At 38.8% G+C, this 19,974-nt stretch overlaps 1 protein-coding gene across 1 annotated transcript in view; it reads right to left on the minus strand.

The window, feature by feature from the left end:
* The window catches only part of LOC139710112 (dual 3',5'-cyclic-AMP and -GMP phosphodiesterase 11A-like), a 138,106-nt gene that overhangs the window by 9,092 nt on the left and 109,040 nt on the right, over positions 1–19,974 (minus strand). Inside the window, exons 10-13 of the mRNA XM_071622045.1 lie at positions 15,568–15,711; positions 13,602–13,748; positions 12,724–12,831; positions 9,583–9,692 (exon numbers count right to left, since the gene is read on the minus strand). Of these exons, the coding sequence (XP_071478146.1) occupies positions 9,583–9,692; positions 12,724–12,831; positions 13,602–13,748; positions 15,568–15,711 (509 nt within the window). The remainder of the gene's footprint in view (positions 1–9,582; positions 9,693–12,723; positions 12,832–13,601; positions 13,749–15,567; positions 15,712–19,974) is intronic.

Consider the following 19,974-nt stretch of genomic DNA (forward strand, 5'->3'; position numbering starts at 1 on the left):
ACACTAGTCACAAGAAATGATTTGAGAATATTTCCACATCGATTTCATACATAAAGCATATTGCTTAAAGGTCACAACAGATTAGATCTTAAACGTTATCGGTATTACCATTTCTCAGACTGCTTGTGTACGAAAGATAATATACGCCTACTTAATTATTTTTCTCACCCAAATCATTATAATCGCATGTGACATTTAAACAGAATCATCAATACTGTCCTTGAAATTTACAAAGTCGAGAGTGCACTGTCATTAAATGATGATGATTAATCTATAAGCTGTTACACCATACGAGTTGCATGACATATTGGCAGAACAGCAACAACTGGTGTTCACTTTGCCTTTCAACTCAAACGCGTGACGCATCGGCCAAGAATTCAATTATAGTGAAAAAAAAGGGTCCGGGGCTTAATAGGCCTGTGTACAGTCTACGAATATTTACTGAATTATGTGCAAAATTGTTTTTAGATATGAGATGGAATTTCGGACAACTCCCTTTAACATGTCTATCTTGCACAACCTTACACGCGAAATGATTATCCGGTCACAAAGTATCTTCGTATCCAGACTAGGCCTATATAGATTGATTGGATTGCTTCAAACGCTGCCACACTTGTCACGTACAGATATTAAAAAAACAACAACAAACAAACAAACAAACAAACAAAAAAGGACTGTCAACTCCATATTACATACACGACACAATAGTAAGACTTTATACATTGTCTTTAACCGACGCACAGCAAGAAGGGGGGGGGGACGGAGAAATTGGCACAAATACATACATGTATATTATACATACATACATACAGGCTATATAGCTCATATTGTCTTTAAACAACTCGCGCTATAATAGTGGAAGTGCGTAAATGGACAGTATTCATTATGCCTACACAAAACAGCATGATTAGATGATTAGGTGCATTAATGTTGAAACGGGTCGCTGAATGGCAGGGTATCATCAGCAGTGCACCATGAATCATGCGTTCACTGTACAGCTCGTTCACTGACAGTAATTATTTTACTAAACTGTACTGAAAGGGATAGCTTAGTCATACTCGGGTAGGATTCTCGTTACCGTTACTGGATTACCTTGGTACTCCACGAGGGCATTTTGAAAAATAAAACGTGAAGGTATATTGCATTATGACCATGCATGACGCGGTAGAGACTGGCGCTATGACTGTACCTGCTCGAAATGTCATCGAATGTCCGCGGGTAACCTGGGACTGGGGTTTTATTAGTCAACTGAATTTTGTTTCTCTATTCATTCATGATGGCTTTCTCCTTTTTTTTTCTTCTTTTTTTTTGGGAGGGGGGAAGCATTTGAAATTACGCAAGGATCCCTTGAAAACAAACAGATATTTCGCTCAACTTCCTTTGCCCAGAAGATCTGATACATCATACAGCCATTAACATCACATCGTCTGCAGCGGTAAAGCGACGCAAGATTTCCGGGACATCTAAAAGTAACTACTGGATCAAATGGTTCTTCGAAGAATCGTCGATTTCAGAATAAGTCAGTTAGTCTGTGTGAGTCACGCAAGATGCACCCATTGCAAGGGAATGTATTGTCTTCAACTTCAACATCATATATTGTAAAATTTTATGGTATAACTTTTAAGGCAACTTTAAGGAAATTTTCCAGCCGTTAAGTCACAAATTGCATTGCTCTGCATTGCTTTGCATTTTTTTCTGGATAATGATATTCTTAACATCCAGATCAGGATACCCTATTTCAATTTAATATGGTAGACATTTTGATGTTTTTAAGGGGGTTGGACATCTGTCTTTGTGTTCATGAAATAATATGTTTCGCGTTCGGCGTGAATATAAAGGTAGACAAATCATTCTTCTCGAGAGTAGGCCCACGCTTATTTCGGTTGATCATCTAGTATATCAAGAGTTGCATACAAAATTAATGCACCTGATTTAAAGATGTATGACCTTTCGCCCCCAGAATTTCCGTAAATGACGATGAATGATAGTATAAAGGGGTCATCATTAACATGGTTTCCCTTTAAACGTCATCAGCGTACAGCTCCCTAGTTGATGCAACTCGTACAGAGCAAATTTAATGTTGATACGAATACCCCGCGACCCTTTCTTTCTAAGGAAAGCAACCGCGCATGCAGAGCACGTGAATGGGACATGATTAGCTTTCTAATGAAGATACGAAGTTTGCGGCTTGCGGCGGAGTTTTCTCAGTATGTCGGTCTGTGCGTGGCGTGCGCTGTGCACTGGAGCAATCAGCGAAGCATATATGTAGCATCTTTTGCATAGTCTGTGATTTTTGCGAATCACATTTCCATTATGCACGGGCTGTATGCATAAATCATGTGACGTTAGGACCCGAGTTCGATTTTGACGAGGGAGATGTAGTCATTATTGATCTTTCCTCTGTTTACTTAGTAAATGATTGTAATAATAGTAATCATCATCACATGTAAAAGTGTACCTAAATTCACGACTCATTCTTTGCTTTCCCCGTTTGTACAATGACAGTCAGCACCATGCAATATAGATTGGCATAGCTGGAGAATGAGTTTGCGTTGCTTGTATAGGAAGACGTGTGTTGAGAGGTCGGTGTATCATACTACATATTGAACTTATACTGTCGGCCTGTTACTCTCAATTTTGTCGGCGCTGTTTATATCCCCACGGCACATGTTTACCCAAGATTCTATGAATTCGACCGATCTGGGACTTCATCGATTCCTGCCAAATTCGATCGGAAATGCTTAAATTTCCCCTCCTCGCTCCAGCGCTCCACTTAATAAGTAACCCAAGCCGCAAGAGCCACGTTTATCGGGTATTTATGCAGCAAGTTGCGTCCGTCTACTCCGAGTTGGTCATTTCTGTGGTCCATGAATGTATGCTGCATGCGGAGAAAAGGCATTTATAAGGCTCTGCGAAAGGGAGTACGACGGAGATTACGAATTTCATTTTCTACCTAAGCTAGGGAAAACATTTTGGTTTTCCTAATTCAGCCTGCTGTGACATGCAAGTGACTCCCTTATCAAATTGTCATTCCATGCTCATAGATTTTGAGAACAGTACTGAGACAGCCTTTGTGCGCTACTTAATAAGTGTTTTTAGTATTTGTCATTTTACTTACGTCACACATAACGAAAATGTAACCGTTTAGTCGTATACTATAGTTGATTCTTAATGTAAAAAAAACAATGCTTTACTATGAGTAAATACGTCCAGATAATTACATATGCCCATACATGCCATATCTGGAGATTATTTAGGTAGAGTTCATTATATGCAAGACTATAATTATATTCGAACTAAGTAGCAAAGCTATTTTGTTTGTCGAGAGGCAGAGAGAGAAAAAAAAACAATAACTATGTTGCAATTGAGACTGAAATCTCTATGTTTCGGGAAAAAAAAAATCCCACCTTCCTGATCAAAAGTTGACTGAGTCACAATAATCTGAACAGTGTAGGTAAATGGTGTAAATAGTAGATGGCCTTTTGCACAATACATTTGGCATGTTTAGATGAATTATGCTTGTCCCATAGGAAGTAATTTTGTTTTGATGGCTTTTGCTTATGAACAGTTCAAACCAACTGCTCAAAATATCTGTTGACATCCCAGAATGTAAATTTGCATGCAATAATCAACACATTTTTTTCGTTTGTATATCTGACGATGCGTCATCACAAATGATATTATACTTCTGTTTGTCTGTATCTATCATCGAGTTTCAGCCCAATGCAGTTTTGGCGTGGCTGCATTTCACAGTGAAAGGGATGCAGCGTCATCCCCATCCCAGGGCAGTGGGCAGGCTGCATTTTAATTGACACATTACACTTTTGTCGAGACATCGCTGAGATAAGACTTCTACTTTGACGTTACGCCGGGTCGGACGCTGCGCTAATATGTCCCCTCCAGTTTCCACGGCGTAAACAATGGAATCTTATCAGTAGTCCATACAACGACGACGCCTCAAAGTGTATCATGTCCTCTTCTCGATTGGCATTGATACTTTATCTTGTGTCAAACCTTCTCTTATCAGACATGATTGATGAAACGCATAGAACCTAAAGAAAGAAACATACGATACGCTGTTCGTTTTCCTAAAAATAGAAACAACACTGAAAACAAACCAAGTTCATTGGTCATGGGGTAGGTAGTTTCAGCACGCATGCATCTGTGCGTTTTTCTTGGGTATGTCAACGTTTGTGGTAATTAATTTTGTTACTATAATCAAACTAAACGACTCGGTTTGCAAATCATTAGATGACACCATAATTATTGCTCAAAGAGTATTGATTGTGGTTTTATGAGGTTAATGGCAATCCTTATTAACGACTAAGAGTCTATCATAATCATACAGAATTTTTTTTTTCAGAAAAACTTTTTATTTTGGTTCGTTACAGACACGATTTGGAGTGTTTGTCATCTCAAATAACTTAATGCGTTTTACGTGCACTTTATTTTAGACTACCAATATGAATTGGAGTTACTGTGGCCTGAGACGATTGTGGGTCAATTAAATATGTCATGAGTAAACAATTGACTTTTGACCCTCCACATACACATACACACACACACACACACACTAAAACATTCCGCAGCCCCTCTTATACTTATGGCATACCATTGTATGCCCATGCTAGTAAGTGATGGTTAAAAAAAATGACATTTTTCAAATTGTGCCTGTGCATAAATGAATTCGAAACTCGTAACGAAAGGATGAAAATACTGTTCTAGAAAAAGCACGCTTAATTAATGCCCGATTATTTGGCCAATATAATTAATAGAATCATTTCCCGAATCCTTGATCTTCAGTATTGAATAGCCGAAAGTTCATCTTGTGCTATGGGCGGGAAAATGTTCATCGTTGCAAGGACATCGAGGAAATGATATGACGTCATTATGCTTCATTGTTAATGGCAAATCAAACTCGACGTAAGCATTTAAGTGTGTGTTAGTGTGTGTGTGTGTGTGTGTGTGTGTGAGTGTGTGTGTGTGTGTGTGTTTATGTGTATATGTGTGTTCTCTTTATTTACAGATAAGTTGTGCAGCATTATTTTTCTTGATAACTCTGCTTTCTGATTCCTTACACTTATCAAGGTGACCAAGGGGGTGGGGTTGGATAATGACCTTTGTTGGGGTCTTCTTAGTCCGCTGACCCCTCGATCAGGAGCCGAGAATCTAGAGAACGGCTCTGAACCCCTGACATTTAACCGATTACCCATTTCAGGACCCAGGGCGTTCCGAAACCCGATCGGGCTCCCTCCACTTTTTTATTGGGCTCGGTGCGCGCACGAGTCCCCACCGCTGGATCACGTATCACGCTTGGAGCGTGTACTTTGCAGACGGTGAAGTGGCTGCGAATGATGGATTCGGCGGGAAAGTGTGGTTCTATTGAAAAGAAAAAAAAATCCAAAATAGAATATAGCCTTTAAAGGATGCGTAAAAGCGGCGAGTGAGGCCTCCCTCTTATTTATCTGTAGAAGAACATCTAAGGTTATAACACAGAAGATTGCTTTCATGAATAAGGTCAAAACTTTTCAGGCTGTAAAAATCACCTTGCAAGTTGGAACGATCCATCAAGGTAGTTGTAATTTGACAATCCAATTTTCCTCTAGATACGGTTTTGAGTTAATTTTCCTTTTTATATATCATGATAACTGATCAAGTCAGATTGCTTTAATCGGTAATTAATGTATTTCCTTTTTTCATTTATCCACAACAAACTTAGAGTGCATGTAAAGCTCTTTGCGAGAGAAACGTAGATTTTTGCTGCTCTTCATATCGGAAAACAAAACGACAAATGATGAATATTTGAACGTAAACTGTAACGTGAAAGATGAGCAGCGAAAAGGGCTGAGAGAAAATAGGGTGATGCCATAGCACAATTTTCAGTTTTCACTCCATTTGATCGTTCATTTTATCCCATGCTTTATGCTTCATTTCACTCTCTCTGAACCAGTATACATGTATTTCACTGTTCAGCGGGATGCATGATTAAATCAGCAGCATTTTTTATTTGTTAATCAGCACTTACAGCATTTTCCCCTTTTTCGCCTTTCTATTGATACTACCTCTTTATTCTTGACTCCGCACCATATGTGCCGTGCATTACATGAAAATAACGGAATTGCACACGTGGTAGAAAGGAAATCAAGGTCTGATAAGAGCAAATTTGCTTTGAAGATGCACGCATTATCATATCCGTCCTTGGAGCGAGTGAGTTTCGATAATAATTGACCCAGGTTTTGCCTCTATGTGACGTGATATTCAATTTTGAGGCCTTGACATTATCCAGTTAAACGAATAAAATATTATGTTCGCTCTAAGATTTTTTTTTTTTTTTTTTTTTTTTGGGGGGGGGGGGGGGGGGGGGGAAGGGTATTATGATGAGCCAGACGCAGGTATTTGCCAAAATCACGCAGGTTATTGTCTGTGAATTGTTCCACTCTCCGATCATACGCTGGGCGAGGAATATTACGTCGCTCACTAAACATGTCACAGCGTGAGCGATAATAGTTCCGCAGAAAATCAGCACCATGATGGTGTGAGCGCTTATGACAGGGAAGACACAAAGTTGCAGTATGTTGATGGAAGATGGCTCAAGCTGTCTGTTGACAGAGCTTTGGATTACCACCGAGAGAATTCGCACCAGGGGACAAGCGAAATCGATAACTTACACGTCTTATCCCACGTATCGGTGTGACTGAGGGGACAAGCGTATCCTTTCTTTGTAACGCTAGGTGTCCGCATCCACCGTATAATTTTGCACCTTGTTACGGCTTCATAGTCTAGTGTCTCTTGTTCCCTGTTTAAGGAACACGAGGGAGTTTACCCTCTCTATTTGTTAAATCAGAAAGAGGGATTCTTACTATTTCAATGTTTAATGTTTTACGCGTTGTTCAGGTTTTTTTTTCATTATACGGTTTGTCTCTTAATGAAGTTGAGAATTACATGACTTTATAGAAATAAGTAACTGCCCATCGTCCCTGCCTCTCATTAGAAACGTATCATTTTTGCATAATGAAGTATGAATTAACATCCCCATGACTTTTACCTAATCTTATTACTCAAACGTCTTATATAAGGACCTGCATTTTGTACGTGCATGCTGCAGTTTGAAATAGTACCCAGACTTTACCTTAGTTTTTTTTTTTCAGGACACCACGTATATATCTTGAAATAGAACAAAGTTTATGGATGCTTCCCGAGAGTGGAAACAGCCAATCAGCAGCCAACAGACACCTTTTCTATACCTGCACACCTTCAGTATTAAAACAAGAAGGTGTCTTCATCTAAGGAACAACTACGAGCGAGCATATAGCACCCTCTCGTCAACCTTTCTTCATCTCCTATTTGTGATCATCCTCCACCTTCTATCTCTCACACGTATTTCTTGTCCAACCTCAAAAACAGTAAACACGTAAAAAGCCTTTCAGTCCGAGGAAACATTCTCTGAATTATCCCAATATTCTCTTTCCTCTACTCATAATTATTTCGTGTGTTGAAATGTGGGTCAACCTCAAAGCTGTTAATGTGTCGAGCATCTTTTATTGTTGCTGTATCAAGGTGAGATCCGAGATGCAAAAAATCATTTTAAAGTTAAATGTAGATCGAATTGTTCTAGTTGACTTTTCAAAGGTAAATACAAAATCAACAAAAAAGTTATCAGATTTTTTTCCTTAATTCACTTCAATTCAAGTCGTTCCATCTAAGCTTTGATTTTCTAGCTGTATAGTCTCTTTCGTCTTTAAGTCAAAGAACATCCTCAAGTGTCATCCTAGCGGCTCCTTTGATCCTTACAGCGTGTTATTGAGGAGTGCAGAACCCGTCAAAATTGATCAAATGAAGTATCGTCCAGTTTATGACACGCATCGAGTACTAGACACACACAGTGTTACTTTCATTAACTTTTGACTGTGACCGTATTCTGAATTCTAAAGGTCAAAGTTAGTTCATAACTTCCCCTGTTATTCTGTTCCAGCAGACAATGTAACGAATAACATAACTTCAGATGCCACGATTTGGCGAAGCACCACGAAATAAGTACGATTTATGTTTGCCATGACATGGCGAGGGAAATTACCTTTCAATAATTATAGATTTTGATTACATGTGACCCTTCTAAAAGTTACAGGAGCAGTTGGTACTGAACTCTAAATAAAAAAAGAGTAAAGATTCAGAGTTCTTCGTTCTTCAATTTAATTATACAGAGTACCTGAAAGCAACCCTTGTCGAGGGCCAGTAACGTGGATAATGAAATAGGTAAGATGTGATGAGATATTGTTGCCAATTTGGAAAATTCAATCTTGCAATACACTATCCTTATGATACGATTGTCTTGATTTGTTTTGCTGAGAATAATATTGAATATTGACCTTCGATGTCTGTAAGCTGAACTTCATGGGTTGTCTGGTGAAGGTCTGCGTTATTTCTTTGTCAAATTCAACAAATTTCATCACAGTACTTTCCGTAAAGACTATGAAAAATGCACTAAGCAGAAATAGAGTACATGCATACATGGTGGGTTACAAGCTTCGTCAATCAAACAGTCGTCGATTACCCGAAGAGCAATATCACGACCTCCCATCTCAATCTAAAGGCCGGGATAATATCGTTCGAGTGACATTCTGAATTGGCTTCGACTGGGACATAAGTATTGAGCCCTCAAATATATACCGTCCAATTTCTGATATCGCAACAGGAACTAGCTCCCCTAGACGCGACGGAATCGCAGAATACCGCCCCAATGAAGCAGGGATGCTGGGATTGATAAAGAGGCACAGGGGCCAATCGCAGCTAATAAAACTAGCTAGTGAGACACTGATGTACACACGCAGAGAGGACAGACAGACAGACACACACACAGACAGACAGACAGACCGAGAGATGAAGGAGAGACTGTATGTATGTGTGTGTGTGTATGTGTGTGTGTGTGTGTGTGAAAAGATCGAGAGAGAACGAGGGAGGGGGAGGGGGAGAGCGATTGAGAGGAAAGGAAAGGTTTAAACATACCGCGCGGGCATAAGGTGTTATATACTACGCCATCGAATTAACTGTTACATTATATCGTTTCTCGTTAAGGAAATTTTCTTACATAAATCATGCGAAATAAAGATTACACTATACTTCCACTACTCCGGGCCTACTATTCTTCACATGATAAAGAAACGGCTCATACGTTTTCATTTCTGAAATTCCTGCATTTGACCGGATATCGGCCATGAGTAAATATTTGGTCAGTGTTGCTACTTAGCGGCCGGCATCTTCAAGTCAACGAGAAAAACCATGGTTAGCGACATACTAGGTGTATGTAACTCTTTCATTCTCATATGGCGTGCGGTGATTCAATTTATATTCCTCCTTTTGATCTTATCGCTTCCTCTTTTTACGGAGCTTTTTCCGGATCATGACATTTTCCACACGAGAGAGGTACACCTGACTGAGAACGATACCACGGCCAACTCGTTGAAAATGAGTTGCGTTTTGTGACTCATGAATAATGCATATCAATGCATCCAGTGGAGGATGTGAAAATGAGACACTTTGTATTGAAAAGTGGTTTCAATGATAACATGGAAAGCAACAACTCACTTCTCTTGGTAGGCGTTGTTGGTCCCTCTGTGATCGAGATCATGACAAAGACATCCCACCAGTAACGTCAGCTGCTCTAACTCTGTCAGGTACTTCCCTACGCCAGTGTTCTGGGGTGGAAGAAGAAGAAGAAATATAGATAAATGAATACACACACACACACACACACACACATATATATATATATATATATATATATATATATATATATGGAGAAATAGACTGGTAATGCATTTTTTTTTTGGAATAAAGAATGAGTTTATTTGACTCAAATTTTCAGCGGCCTCCGCCTTTTAATTCTTCAGGAGTCTTGACAATGACGGTGTCAAAACAAAGGTACCTTCATTTTAGAATGAAGGAAGCATCTTCTTGCTAACGTGAATCAGCAAACCGCATTACGTCATCTATGCCATGGAAATTTATAAATTTTAATGAATATTGAAATTTATAGATATAAATTAATTCTCTAATAGTTTTAATATAATGAAATATTAATTTCAATATAATCTTAATATAATAAAAAATAACTTTAATATAATTTTAATACAAAATTCATTATATCTTCCTTTGTTTTGATACCGTCATTGTCAAGACTCCTGGGGGGCGTTTCATCAACGAGTTCGTCGGAGTTTTCACCGACAAATTTGCTATCAGCCAATCAGACCAAGGATTTCATTAGCTTTTAACAGTTGTCAGTGTAAATCCTTGCGTCTGATTGGCTGATAGCAAATTCGTCGGTGAAAACCTCCGACGAACTCGTTGATGAAACGCCCCCCTGAAGAAGGCGGAGGCCGCTGAAAATTTGAGTCGAATAAACTCATTCCTTATAGGCAAAAAAATGCATTACCAGTTTATTTCGTCATTTCTTCGTGGAGCCAATACGTGAATTCTCGACATATTCATATATATATATATATATATACATATATAATCATTAATGATAATGACGTCACATGATAGATATACATGTAGATATAAAGGGGCTAGCACTTCTTCCTAGCAATGTCTGTTCTCTCCTTCAGTTTCTCAATTAAAATAGCGACTGAACTACTAGTTACTTGTAATGTTACTACATTGCAGTTCTATCATTATAGGTCTGTATTGGTCCTTCTTCTGCTTAATTTCTCAATTAATCACTTGCAAATTTGGTAATACAATATATAATTTGTTAATGGAATTAATGTTACACATTTATTTCCTTTCTTTGAATCATGTACATTGTAATTCGTATTGATGTTTTCTGTGATATTGCTGAAAAGAATTTTGATGAATGTATGAAATTATGTTGAAGAAAATAAATAAAATCAAACCAAATCAAATTTATAATTAAAATTAACTATTTTTCATTCCTTGGCATAAATGAGGTAATGCGGTTGGCTGGTTCACGTTAGCAAAAAGACGCTTCCTTCATTCTATGGATTCGGACTGCAGAATTAAAAGGACAAGAAACAATGCTGATGTTGACACTTGTATATAAAGTAGACGTATTTTTATAACTATTGAACAAGGAATAACGAAATGAAGACAGAATAATGGATGTTTCGACACCTGTTTAACCCAGATAACTTCTTCTTTGCTCAGTAGATATGATAATAAGTTGCAATCTAGATGAGATTCATCAATTATGTAGCAAAAGTGGATACTTTTTTTTTCTAAGTCGACGGCATATTCATGACTCACATTCTAACTGGAGAGCTCTTTAATCATTCAATTCCCTTCTGTTATAGAATACGATTTGCATTATCTGGTGCCCAATGTGAAATGCGATAAAAGATACGAAAACGACGGGTGAAAAAAAAAAAATCTAAACAGGGAAAAAAGGCGGCACACACGCAGAATTCCCAAGATCTGATCCAGACAATATCAGCGGAACAGAACATGCTGGCGGTAATGCACACAGACGAAACATTATTGAGAAGAGCAATGAAAATTGACATGGCCTTGAGTGCGTTTTACATTACTGCACAAGCAAGCGAATGTAAAATCGGTGCAGTGGCGTGGAAATGCCAAGCATACATGGAAGCATACAGAATACATAAATCTCTCTTTTCTCTTTCCTTTTCTTTTCCTTTTTTCCCCCGAATTAGAATGACATTTGAAATCAAGCACCGGACATGCACGTAATTGCTGGGAAAAAATTTAGCGCTCGTCTGTTCACAGAGGACACCATGCAGAAAGGCACGGTCGCCCGCCTTTTTGAACTTTGCGATCTGTCTGCGGCCTTGTTGACTTTCTTAATCAACCACAACCTAAATAATTACACATCTGCAAATAAAATGTGAAGAGTGAAAAAGAGCCTTCTCCCCGGCTAATGGCTCGGTGCGGAAACGCTGACGATATTGTTGGCATGCGTATTGTTTCATCAAATACTCCATGTGCCGTTAACCGCGAGTTGAGATTTAAACACGAGAACCATTAGATCGTATCAGAGCTACTTAACGACACACAAACAATGTTATCTGAAGAAATTGAAAGTGCATAATGCACAGGGACAGGTTACTACACTATAGCGATGGTGACCTTCATTCGAACAAGCTGACAGAAAAGGAACATAATTCTATGTGGGAGATGCCAGATCTAGCTTTTGGCAACAAAAATAGCGCATATTCATTGAATCCACTCGTCTTGATTTCCTCAGTTACACGAGAACGGAAATTGCAGATTTCTCATTCACCATGTTTGACTTTTGTTCTAGACGTAGGCCTACTACTGGTGAAGAAAATCGTCTTTAATTCTAGTCAGAACTTCAATTGACAGCAAGCCGCATCTTATTCGGAAAGCATTTGATTCAATTCAAAAGGCATAAGGACTCGCTGAAAGAGCAGGAAAGTGACGGCACACTATACGGGTACTGTTCTACGATTTACATGCTGTCTCAGGGTTCCCTTTTACCTACCACAACACCATGCAACTACATCTCCTACGTTCTTGGTGTTGATAAATGTTTTTAAGTCGGCCTAACTATGAAGACAAAGTGGGAACAATGATAGTCGCGCTAAAATACAGAAGCATCACACACACACACACACACACACACACACACACACACACACAAACACATAAAACAACAACAACAACAACAGGAACAGCAAAAGAAAAAACAAACAAACAAACAAAAACAATACCTGCGGGAATTCGTACCTGTAACACAGTAAACATGACTTGTTGCACGTTGAACGCGTGCCTGAAGTTGTGATATGGCACCGGTCTGTAATTTTTGCGCACTGTCAGCAACCAGCGTGTCATTACCTGCAACGATAGATAGTGAACATTATACATGTAATTCAGCGCTTTCCATTTCATTTGACACTAGTACAGGACTCAAGTATCATCAAAACGCTAATTCTCGTAACCAACACCGAAAAAATGATGGAGTGACGTATCAGATTGAAAGGCTGATTTTCGGACGTAATACCTCCGTCGTCAACGGAATGCATGTGAAGACACTTCATGCATGAATATCTAAGGGAAGATGAAGTCGGTGAGTAAAGATTAACTGAAACTTCGTCACCAATAGAACGAAATTGTAGTGGTAGAGAGACAGAGTCAACAGACAGGTAGACAGACACACAGACGGACAGACAAACAGACAGACAGACAGAGCGATATCATGAGGGGATTCGTTCCTGGAAGAAAATTATCCCACACCATATCATATTAATCATTAAAAGATGAAACCCAACTTTTTTACGCTACAGTTACAAGCCCCGTGGTATTCAATTTAGTCGGCTAGATTCACGCTCATTTCAACTTTTTTTCTCTCAAAATTTTATCAAACTTTTAGATAGCATACCTGCCTATAATTCACGAGTGCACTGTAGTGCTCAGTTTCAACATAATGGACAAGACATGATATCAATAATGCTGGAGTCTGTCATCAATGTGAGAAAAGTCACGGTAAAGCTTTCAATTATGATTTTTTTTTTTCGTTTCGTTTTGGGGTAGGCAGACGTGAAGGCGGTGAGTGACAGTATGGTAAACCAAAGGGGAGGAGAAAATTACTAGAAAAAAAATCTTACATCCATGCTAATCTTGAATTTATCCAGGAAGCCCGTCTGGATGTACATCTTGAGCGAGGCTTTCAGCATCTCGTCCGCCTCCAGCGAGAAATCATCGAAGTCAAATCGGGTCAGCTTCAACTTCTTGATGTCTGGAAGACGCGCGTCCTTCAAGGAAGAGAAAGCATGATAAGAACTGTCACGTAATTGCTCATCTTATCTTCATCTCCCCCCCCCCCTCTCTCTCTCTCTCTATCCCTTTCCTCTCTTTCTATTAATCTCCCTATCTTTGTCTACCTTTCTATTTATCTTCCTATATCTACCTACCTATCTGCCTATCTTTATACCTTTCTATGTATCTATTAATATGTTCTTCTAGCTCATTCCGTATCTCCTAGATCTCTCACTCTTCTCTTTCTCTTCTCATACATCAAAAATATATCTATCTAGTTATCTACCTATCTATGTACCTTTTTACGTATCCATTTCTATGTTCCTCTAGCTCATTTCGTATCTCTTAGTATCTCTCACTCTTCGCTCTCTTCTCATCCATCAAATATCTATCTATCTTTCTCTTTATCTGTACCTTACATACCTTTCTACGTGTCTATTCATCTCGTCTTCTAGCTCATTCCGTATCTGTTAGTATCTATTACTCTTCTCTTTCTTTACTCGTCTATCAAAAGTCTACCTACCTATCTATCTATTTATCTAACTATCTATCTATCTATCTATCTATCTATCTACCTATCTATCTTTCTATCTATGTCTAGCTGTTCGTCTGTTGCTCCGGCTAATTATGTATATCTCCCCTCCCTCCTCCTCCCTCTCTCTCTCCCTCTCTCTTCTCTATTTATCAATCGTATACATTTTATATCTTCCTATTGATCCTTCTCGCTCAACCTGTCAACCCTTTTGTCTAACTTCTTTAATGTGCCTGTCTGGTTGTCTCTCGCTCCGTGTATGTTTCTCTTACGAACTCTCCCGGGTTGTGATCACTCTACAACCTCCAGTCTAATACAAGCTGCCCCATGATGTTAACGCCATGATCAGATAGTTGTGCTCAAGTAGCATAACTCAAGAGCCAGACAGATGGAAAGAGAAGAATGAAAAGATGGAACCAAGATAGATCGAGAGAAAGGTAGATAGATAGATAGATAGATAGATAGATAGATAAATAGATAAATAAATAGATAGATAGATAGAGACATGTATGGACAGATAGATACATACATAAATAGATAGATAAATAGATAGATAGATAGATAGATAGATAGATAGATAGATAGATAGATAGAAAGGTGGATAGGTAGATAGATAGATAGATAGATGGTATAGATAGACAGATAGAAAAGTAGATACATAGGGAGGGAGGTAGAGGGTGAAAGAAAGAGAAAGAGAAAGAGAGGGAGAGAGAGAGACTCAGCGAAATGCCCGCTTAGGCGGAATGTGGATGGCGATGATGTTGCCCCTAACTCTAGTATGTCAGGCGGGATTCCATCTTAACCCACTTACAAAAATCCCTCGTGAACAGCCATCAAAATAAGATGCAAATTTTGCGCTTCCAAGACCTTTCCAGGGAGCACGCTACATGGAAGATCGCGATTTGGCACTTGTGTATCGTCAGTGTGCATTTAGGTGGGCCAACAACAGAAAGTACTGCATACAGACGTACAAAAATAATGACAAAAAAAAAGAAAAAGAAAATAATCTGTGCTCAAGTTATATCACTCTAAATCAAAACTATTCAAAAGCAGTATAAAACTGAAGCCAGGAGTAGGTGGTATGATGACGCAATGATTCTGCAATCGTCTCATTGTGAGCTCATTTTGTTTTGATATATATATATATATATATATATATATATATATATATATATATGTAAAAGCTTGAGTGTGTGTGCGTGCGTGTGCGTGTATACATATGGATATATATATCTATGTAAAGTCATGTAAATTTATGGCATTTGTCAAGAGTTGCATCTCACCTTGAGGGCTCGAACCTCTTGCTTGGTGGTGCAGGCGTGGTAGGACAGAACCTCTAGGGCCACCTGTTGCTTAGCCATGGCCTTGGTCACCTCGTTGAACATAATGGTGTTGTTGATGCCCAGCCCGCAGAATATCGTGAATGCCTGCAACGTTTTGGAACGTACTTATGAAAATGAATTCTCCTGAATACAGCACATATATATATTCCCTGACCATAATTTTGGTTAAAAAGTAGGGCAGGATGTAGAAAGAGAAAAAGAGATGAAAAAATGTAGAAGAGCTGCTTCTATATTGGGTTATACTCATGAACTCCTTACACGGGGTTCTTCTTGTCAGATGGAGTAGATGACAATGATGAATATTTTGTACATCAACCGCAGCAGAGCGCTTCCAGCTCCCCATTCATCGCATTCGACAAAGCTGTTGAGATGGCGCTCCAAGCGCAGACTTTTCGGACCTATCTTTGGAAACAGCAGATAATTTGGGACGCCATGGAGTGTCCTGTCGCCGCATTTTCAAATTAATGGCCGGAGCGGTTTCTGACAAGAAAAAAAAATGAACAAAAAAGTGCGCGCAATCAACCAATATCACATCGTTCTTGCACAACGAGCTTTGCCCGCTCCCACGTTGACTCAAAGCTCCTATAGATTGTTTACCGGCATTTCAGGTCTAAACACCTGTTGAATGCGATAACATGATATATACAGCATACATAATAATGTCTTTGTGTATGAGGCCTTTGTGAATTGTGTTTCTAAACCCCAGCTGTCTGCTTGTCCTGATGAGGTATTGTCTGGAATTGAAAAGCTCATGTACGCTGTAATAATTGTATGGCGTTCTTTCACCTGTATCAAAGAGCACGTCTTTCAAGCATCACAACAACCTTGTGCTAATTCAACTCACAAGGCTTCAACATAAGAGGACAATTTTGTAGAAGATTAACGAAATTTCGACAGTTACAACAATGGGCATGTGTCTTTTTATCCTTCAATTGTGTCCAGATTTCATCAGCATTGTAAAATTGATATCCGTGTGGTGTGCTTCATATCTTGGCTCAAAGCAGCTACCCGTATGAAACTCGTACGTCTAATATAATACAAACGTCTGTAGTCTGTTGACGGGAGAAGACAATAAAAAAGAATCCTATCATTATTTATACTATATACATTATATAGGTAGAGTCAATACTCAATGTTTCATACAAGCAATGAGAAAAGAAATTATTTTTTCTGACTGTCTCTTTTATTTTTTGGCAATAAGTAAGGCGTCTTGAAGGCGATTTGAGATGAAAATGGGTCAACTTTCAAGGAGTTAGGTGGCGAACGTGAGTCAGACAGTAGCATTATTGAGTTAAGGGATGAGTGTAAGAGTTCATGTGAAATACATCAAAGACCAAATAGACTGTGACATTTGGCTACTCCATGACAAAACATTTCAGACATTCTCTGCACATGTTTTCATACAAACGGGAAATAAAGAACACGCGACGTTGCAGTTTTATGTTCGACACAAATTGATGAATAATGACAAACACGACACGTCTCTCCTATTGTCTACATAACAGAGTAGAGTTGCCTTTCAGAGGTCGTGCCATCTTTTCTAAAACACTATACTTTCGATTATTTCAAGTATTTCTGATTTTGCTCAAAAGATGTGCACAATATTACACTATAGCTTTAGTGTTCTGCCTAAACTAAAAATGAATTCCACAGTATAGAATATAATGCCCCTTAAGGAGTAGGGCTACTATTTAAACTTTGGAGGAGCACATGAAGTCCATGATTGATTTTTTTTTCTTTTGCCCCTGCCTGAAAATGTTTATCCCTGCCTATTGTAGTAAACTTCTCTGATTTGAAAAAAGAAAGAAAGAAGAGCTTGATCTATTACAGCCCAGCAGAAAAGATTTAGTAGTGCATTAGAATGAATGCTTTAACAATTTCTATATGATTATATTTCCGCTGAGGAAACCATCATGAGAGTGTGATGCCTCAAAATACAAAATTAAACTCTCACCAGGGAGGAGCGATCGGGCATATATTCATTACTTCTTGGAAATTCAATAACGGTCACTTTACGGGAAAAAAAAAACACACAGACGAAGTAGAAAATAACGAAGAGGAGGAAGCCCAATGTGATTTAAACGTGTCATCAAAGTGTTCGGAAGTGAGATGGATGTGAAGAGGGATGGATGGATAAAGTGAGAGTAAGAAGTGAAGGATGTTTCCAAATTTCATCTCTGTCTCTCATATCAAAAATAATGATTCAATAAATTGTTGATGAACGCCAAGTTCCAGAGGAGTTAGATTGCATGGAAGACTTAAAGAAAGTTGATTTATATCCGTGACATTTATCATTTAGTGGAAAGAGGTGTAGGATGTATGTCAATGAGGCGCATGAAAATGAGGAGATACGACGCAGTTTCGCTCAATTCACGCTACATGAGTAGTAAGTCTTTGCGTAGAACCTGTTCGTCCTCATTGTTGACTTGATGACTCATGTGCAGTTTTGTGGCACATTTTCACCGCGTGTGAGTTTGTGCATTTAGCTAAGTCTGAAAACATGGAGACAGGGGGACTGAAGATTATAAACAGATGACCTCTGATTAATTTCTTCGACAATATACGGATTAAACTTTCAATATTCATATTTCTACATATCATGAAGAAATTTATGGAAATATATTCATGCAGACATAATGTACATTATAATTACATAAACATAAATGCGTCGATATCAAGTACACACTTGTATCAACATCAACAGAACTATCATCATCATAATCATTAGCAGAATATTCAACCAGTTGTCATGGTTGTTGCCAGACTCTTATTCTACCTCAGTAGAACACCAACATATTTTCGCAGGAATTTTTTTTCATCGATTTACGGAACACTTGTTGATTATGTAGTCCGATGAAGACAATTTACCATTCGTGTGCAAAGCCAGATAACAGGGAAACCATGCATATCTTTAATCTCAATAACTATTGGGATCAACGGATCTTCGACGTATTAAATAACAGTCGGTCGGGTTTCAAAGAGCAAGAAGGTTAAGAATCGAAAGAGGAGAAGAATCTTGGCAGTCACGTGGGGCAATAGAAAGAAAATGGAGGGGGGGGGAATAAGATGACTTCTGAGAGATTTTTCTAATCGCATTATGCAAGAGTCTGATTTTGTAGAGTGGCGAAGGATGGTGGGCAGCGTTTATTTTCCCCGATTACCTGAGAAGACGGGAGAATTCAAATTACGAGCGATAATGGTGCCGAGGCCCCGAGAAGGGGGGCAGACTCTGTTGCTCATTCGTTCCGAATGCAGATTACTCCCGCGAAACAAGGTGTCATCAGCATGCGGGCGGCGGCTGGACGGTTAACGGATTGCCATAGCAACGGGCACATAAGAAGAGGTCAAGTGGAAAACGGAAAATTAAGAATCTTTGCCAAGCGATGGTAAGGCAGTAATTTCTGCGAGTAATGTGATTATGGTCAGACCACTTGTAGAAATAATCGCTGGGGAAAAAAAAGGCAAGGTGAAGGGTTGAATACGTCAATATCAACGCGGATATTGAAGAATACCTCATGAGTGCGAACGACTTGAATACTCAAATGAAGTGCTGTCCCTAAATAGGTACATCATAAGATACTGCATTTGGAAAAACACGTTTCATGTGTACAAATATAGCACAGATACTTTTTAAAATCCCATTCATTTTCTTTGTTTGCTTGGTTTTTAAATCAAAATCTTCTATACACCAACCCGTTTATCTAGACACCGAAATTGATTCTTATAGGAATTAAACTTGGTTGTTCGTCATTAAATTCTTATTAGTCACGCATGACTTACTGACGTGGTGATACTTTTAAGTGCCTTGTAGCGTGCACGATTCGCATCTTTTAGAGCAACTGAACGCTGCACAATAATACGCAACATCGTTCTTCAATCTGCTATAAATAAATGCACGATCTACTCGGGCCTGGACGTGAAAAGAGTTACTGCACCCCTATGCGCTCCAATTAACATGACATGGTTTGGTGAAGAAGTGTATTTTCATTTTGAGACAGCGATATGTTTTTATAATCAACGTTTATTTCAAATGGATGAATTGTTGCGCGTACGTCATTAGTGACGACAAACTTATATGGACAGTTTATCATCTCATCAGCCCTAGGCTGCTTCCTGTGGCTAAATTTGTCCGTAAGATTCCGCAGGTCAAGTTTTTCCGCAACAAGTAGGTTAAGGTAGGGTTGAGGATATACATAGAGAGAAGTTCTCGTCGCTTGCATGTATGCACTCCTTAATCACACAGTGAAGGAAAAACACACAAACTAAACAAAAAAGAAATGTAAAGGTTTGACAAGTTGTTTTTTTCTTCAACTTACAGAAACAAGACTGTATATGATATGACTGCGC

This window comes from Diadema antillarum, unplaced genomic scaffold, assembly GCF_040938485.1.
Source record: "Diadema antillarum isolate AM-2024a unplaced genomic scaffold, OU_Dant_1.0 seq00001501_RagTag, whole genome shotgun sequence".
NCBI lineage: Eukaryota > Metazoa > Echinodermata > Echinoidea > Diadematoida > Diadematidae > Diadema > Diadema antillarum.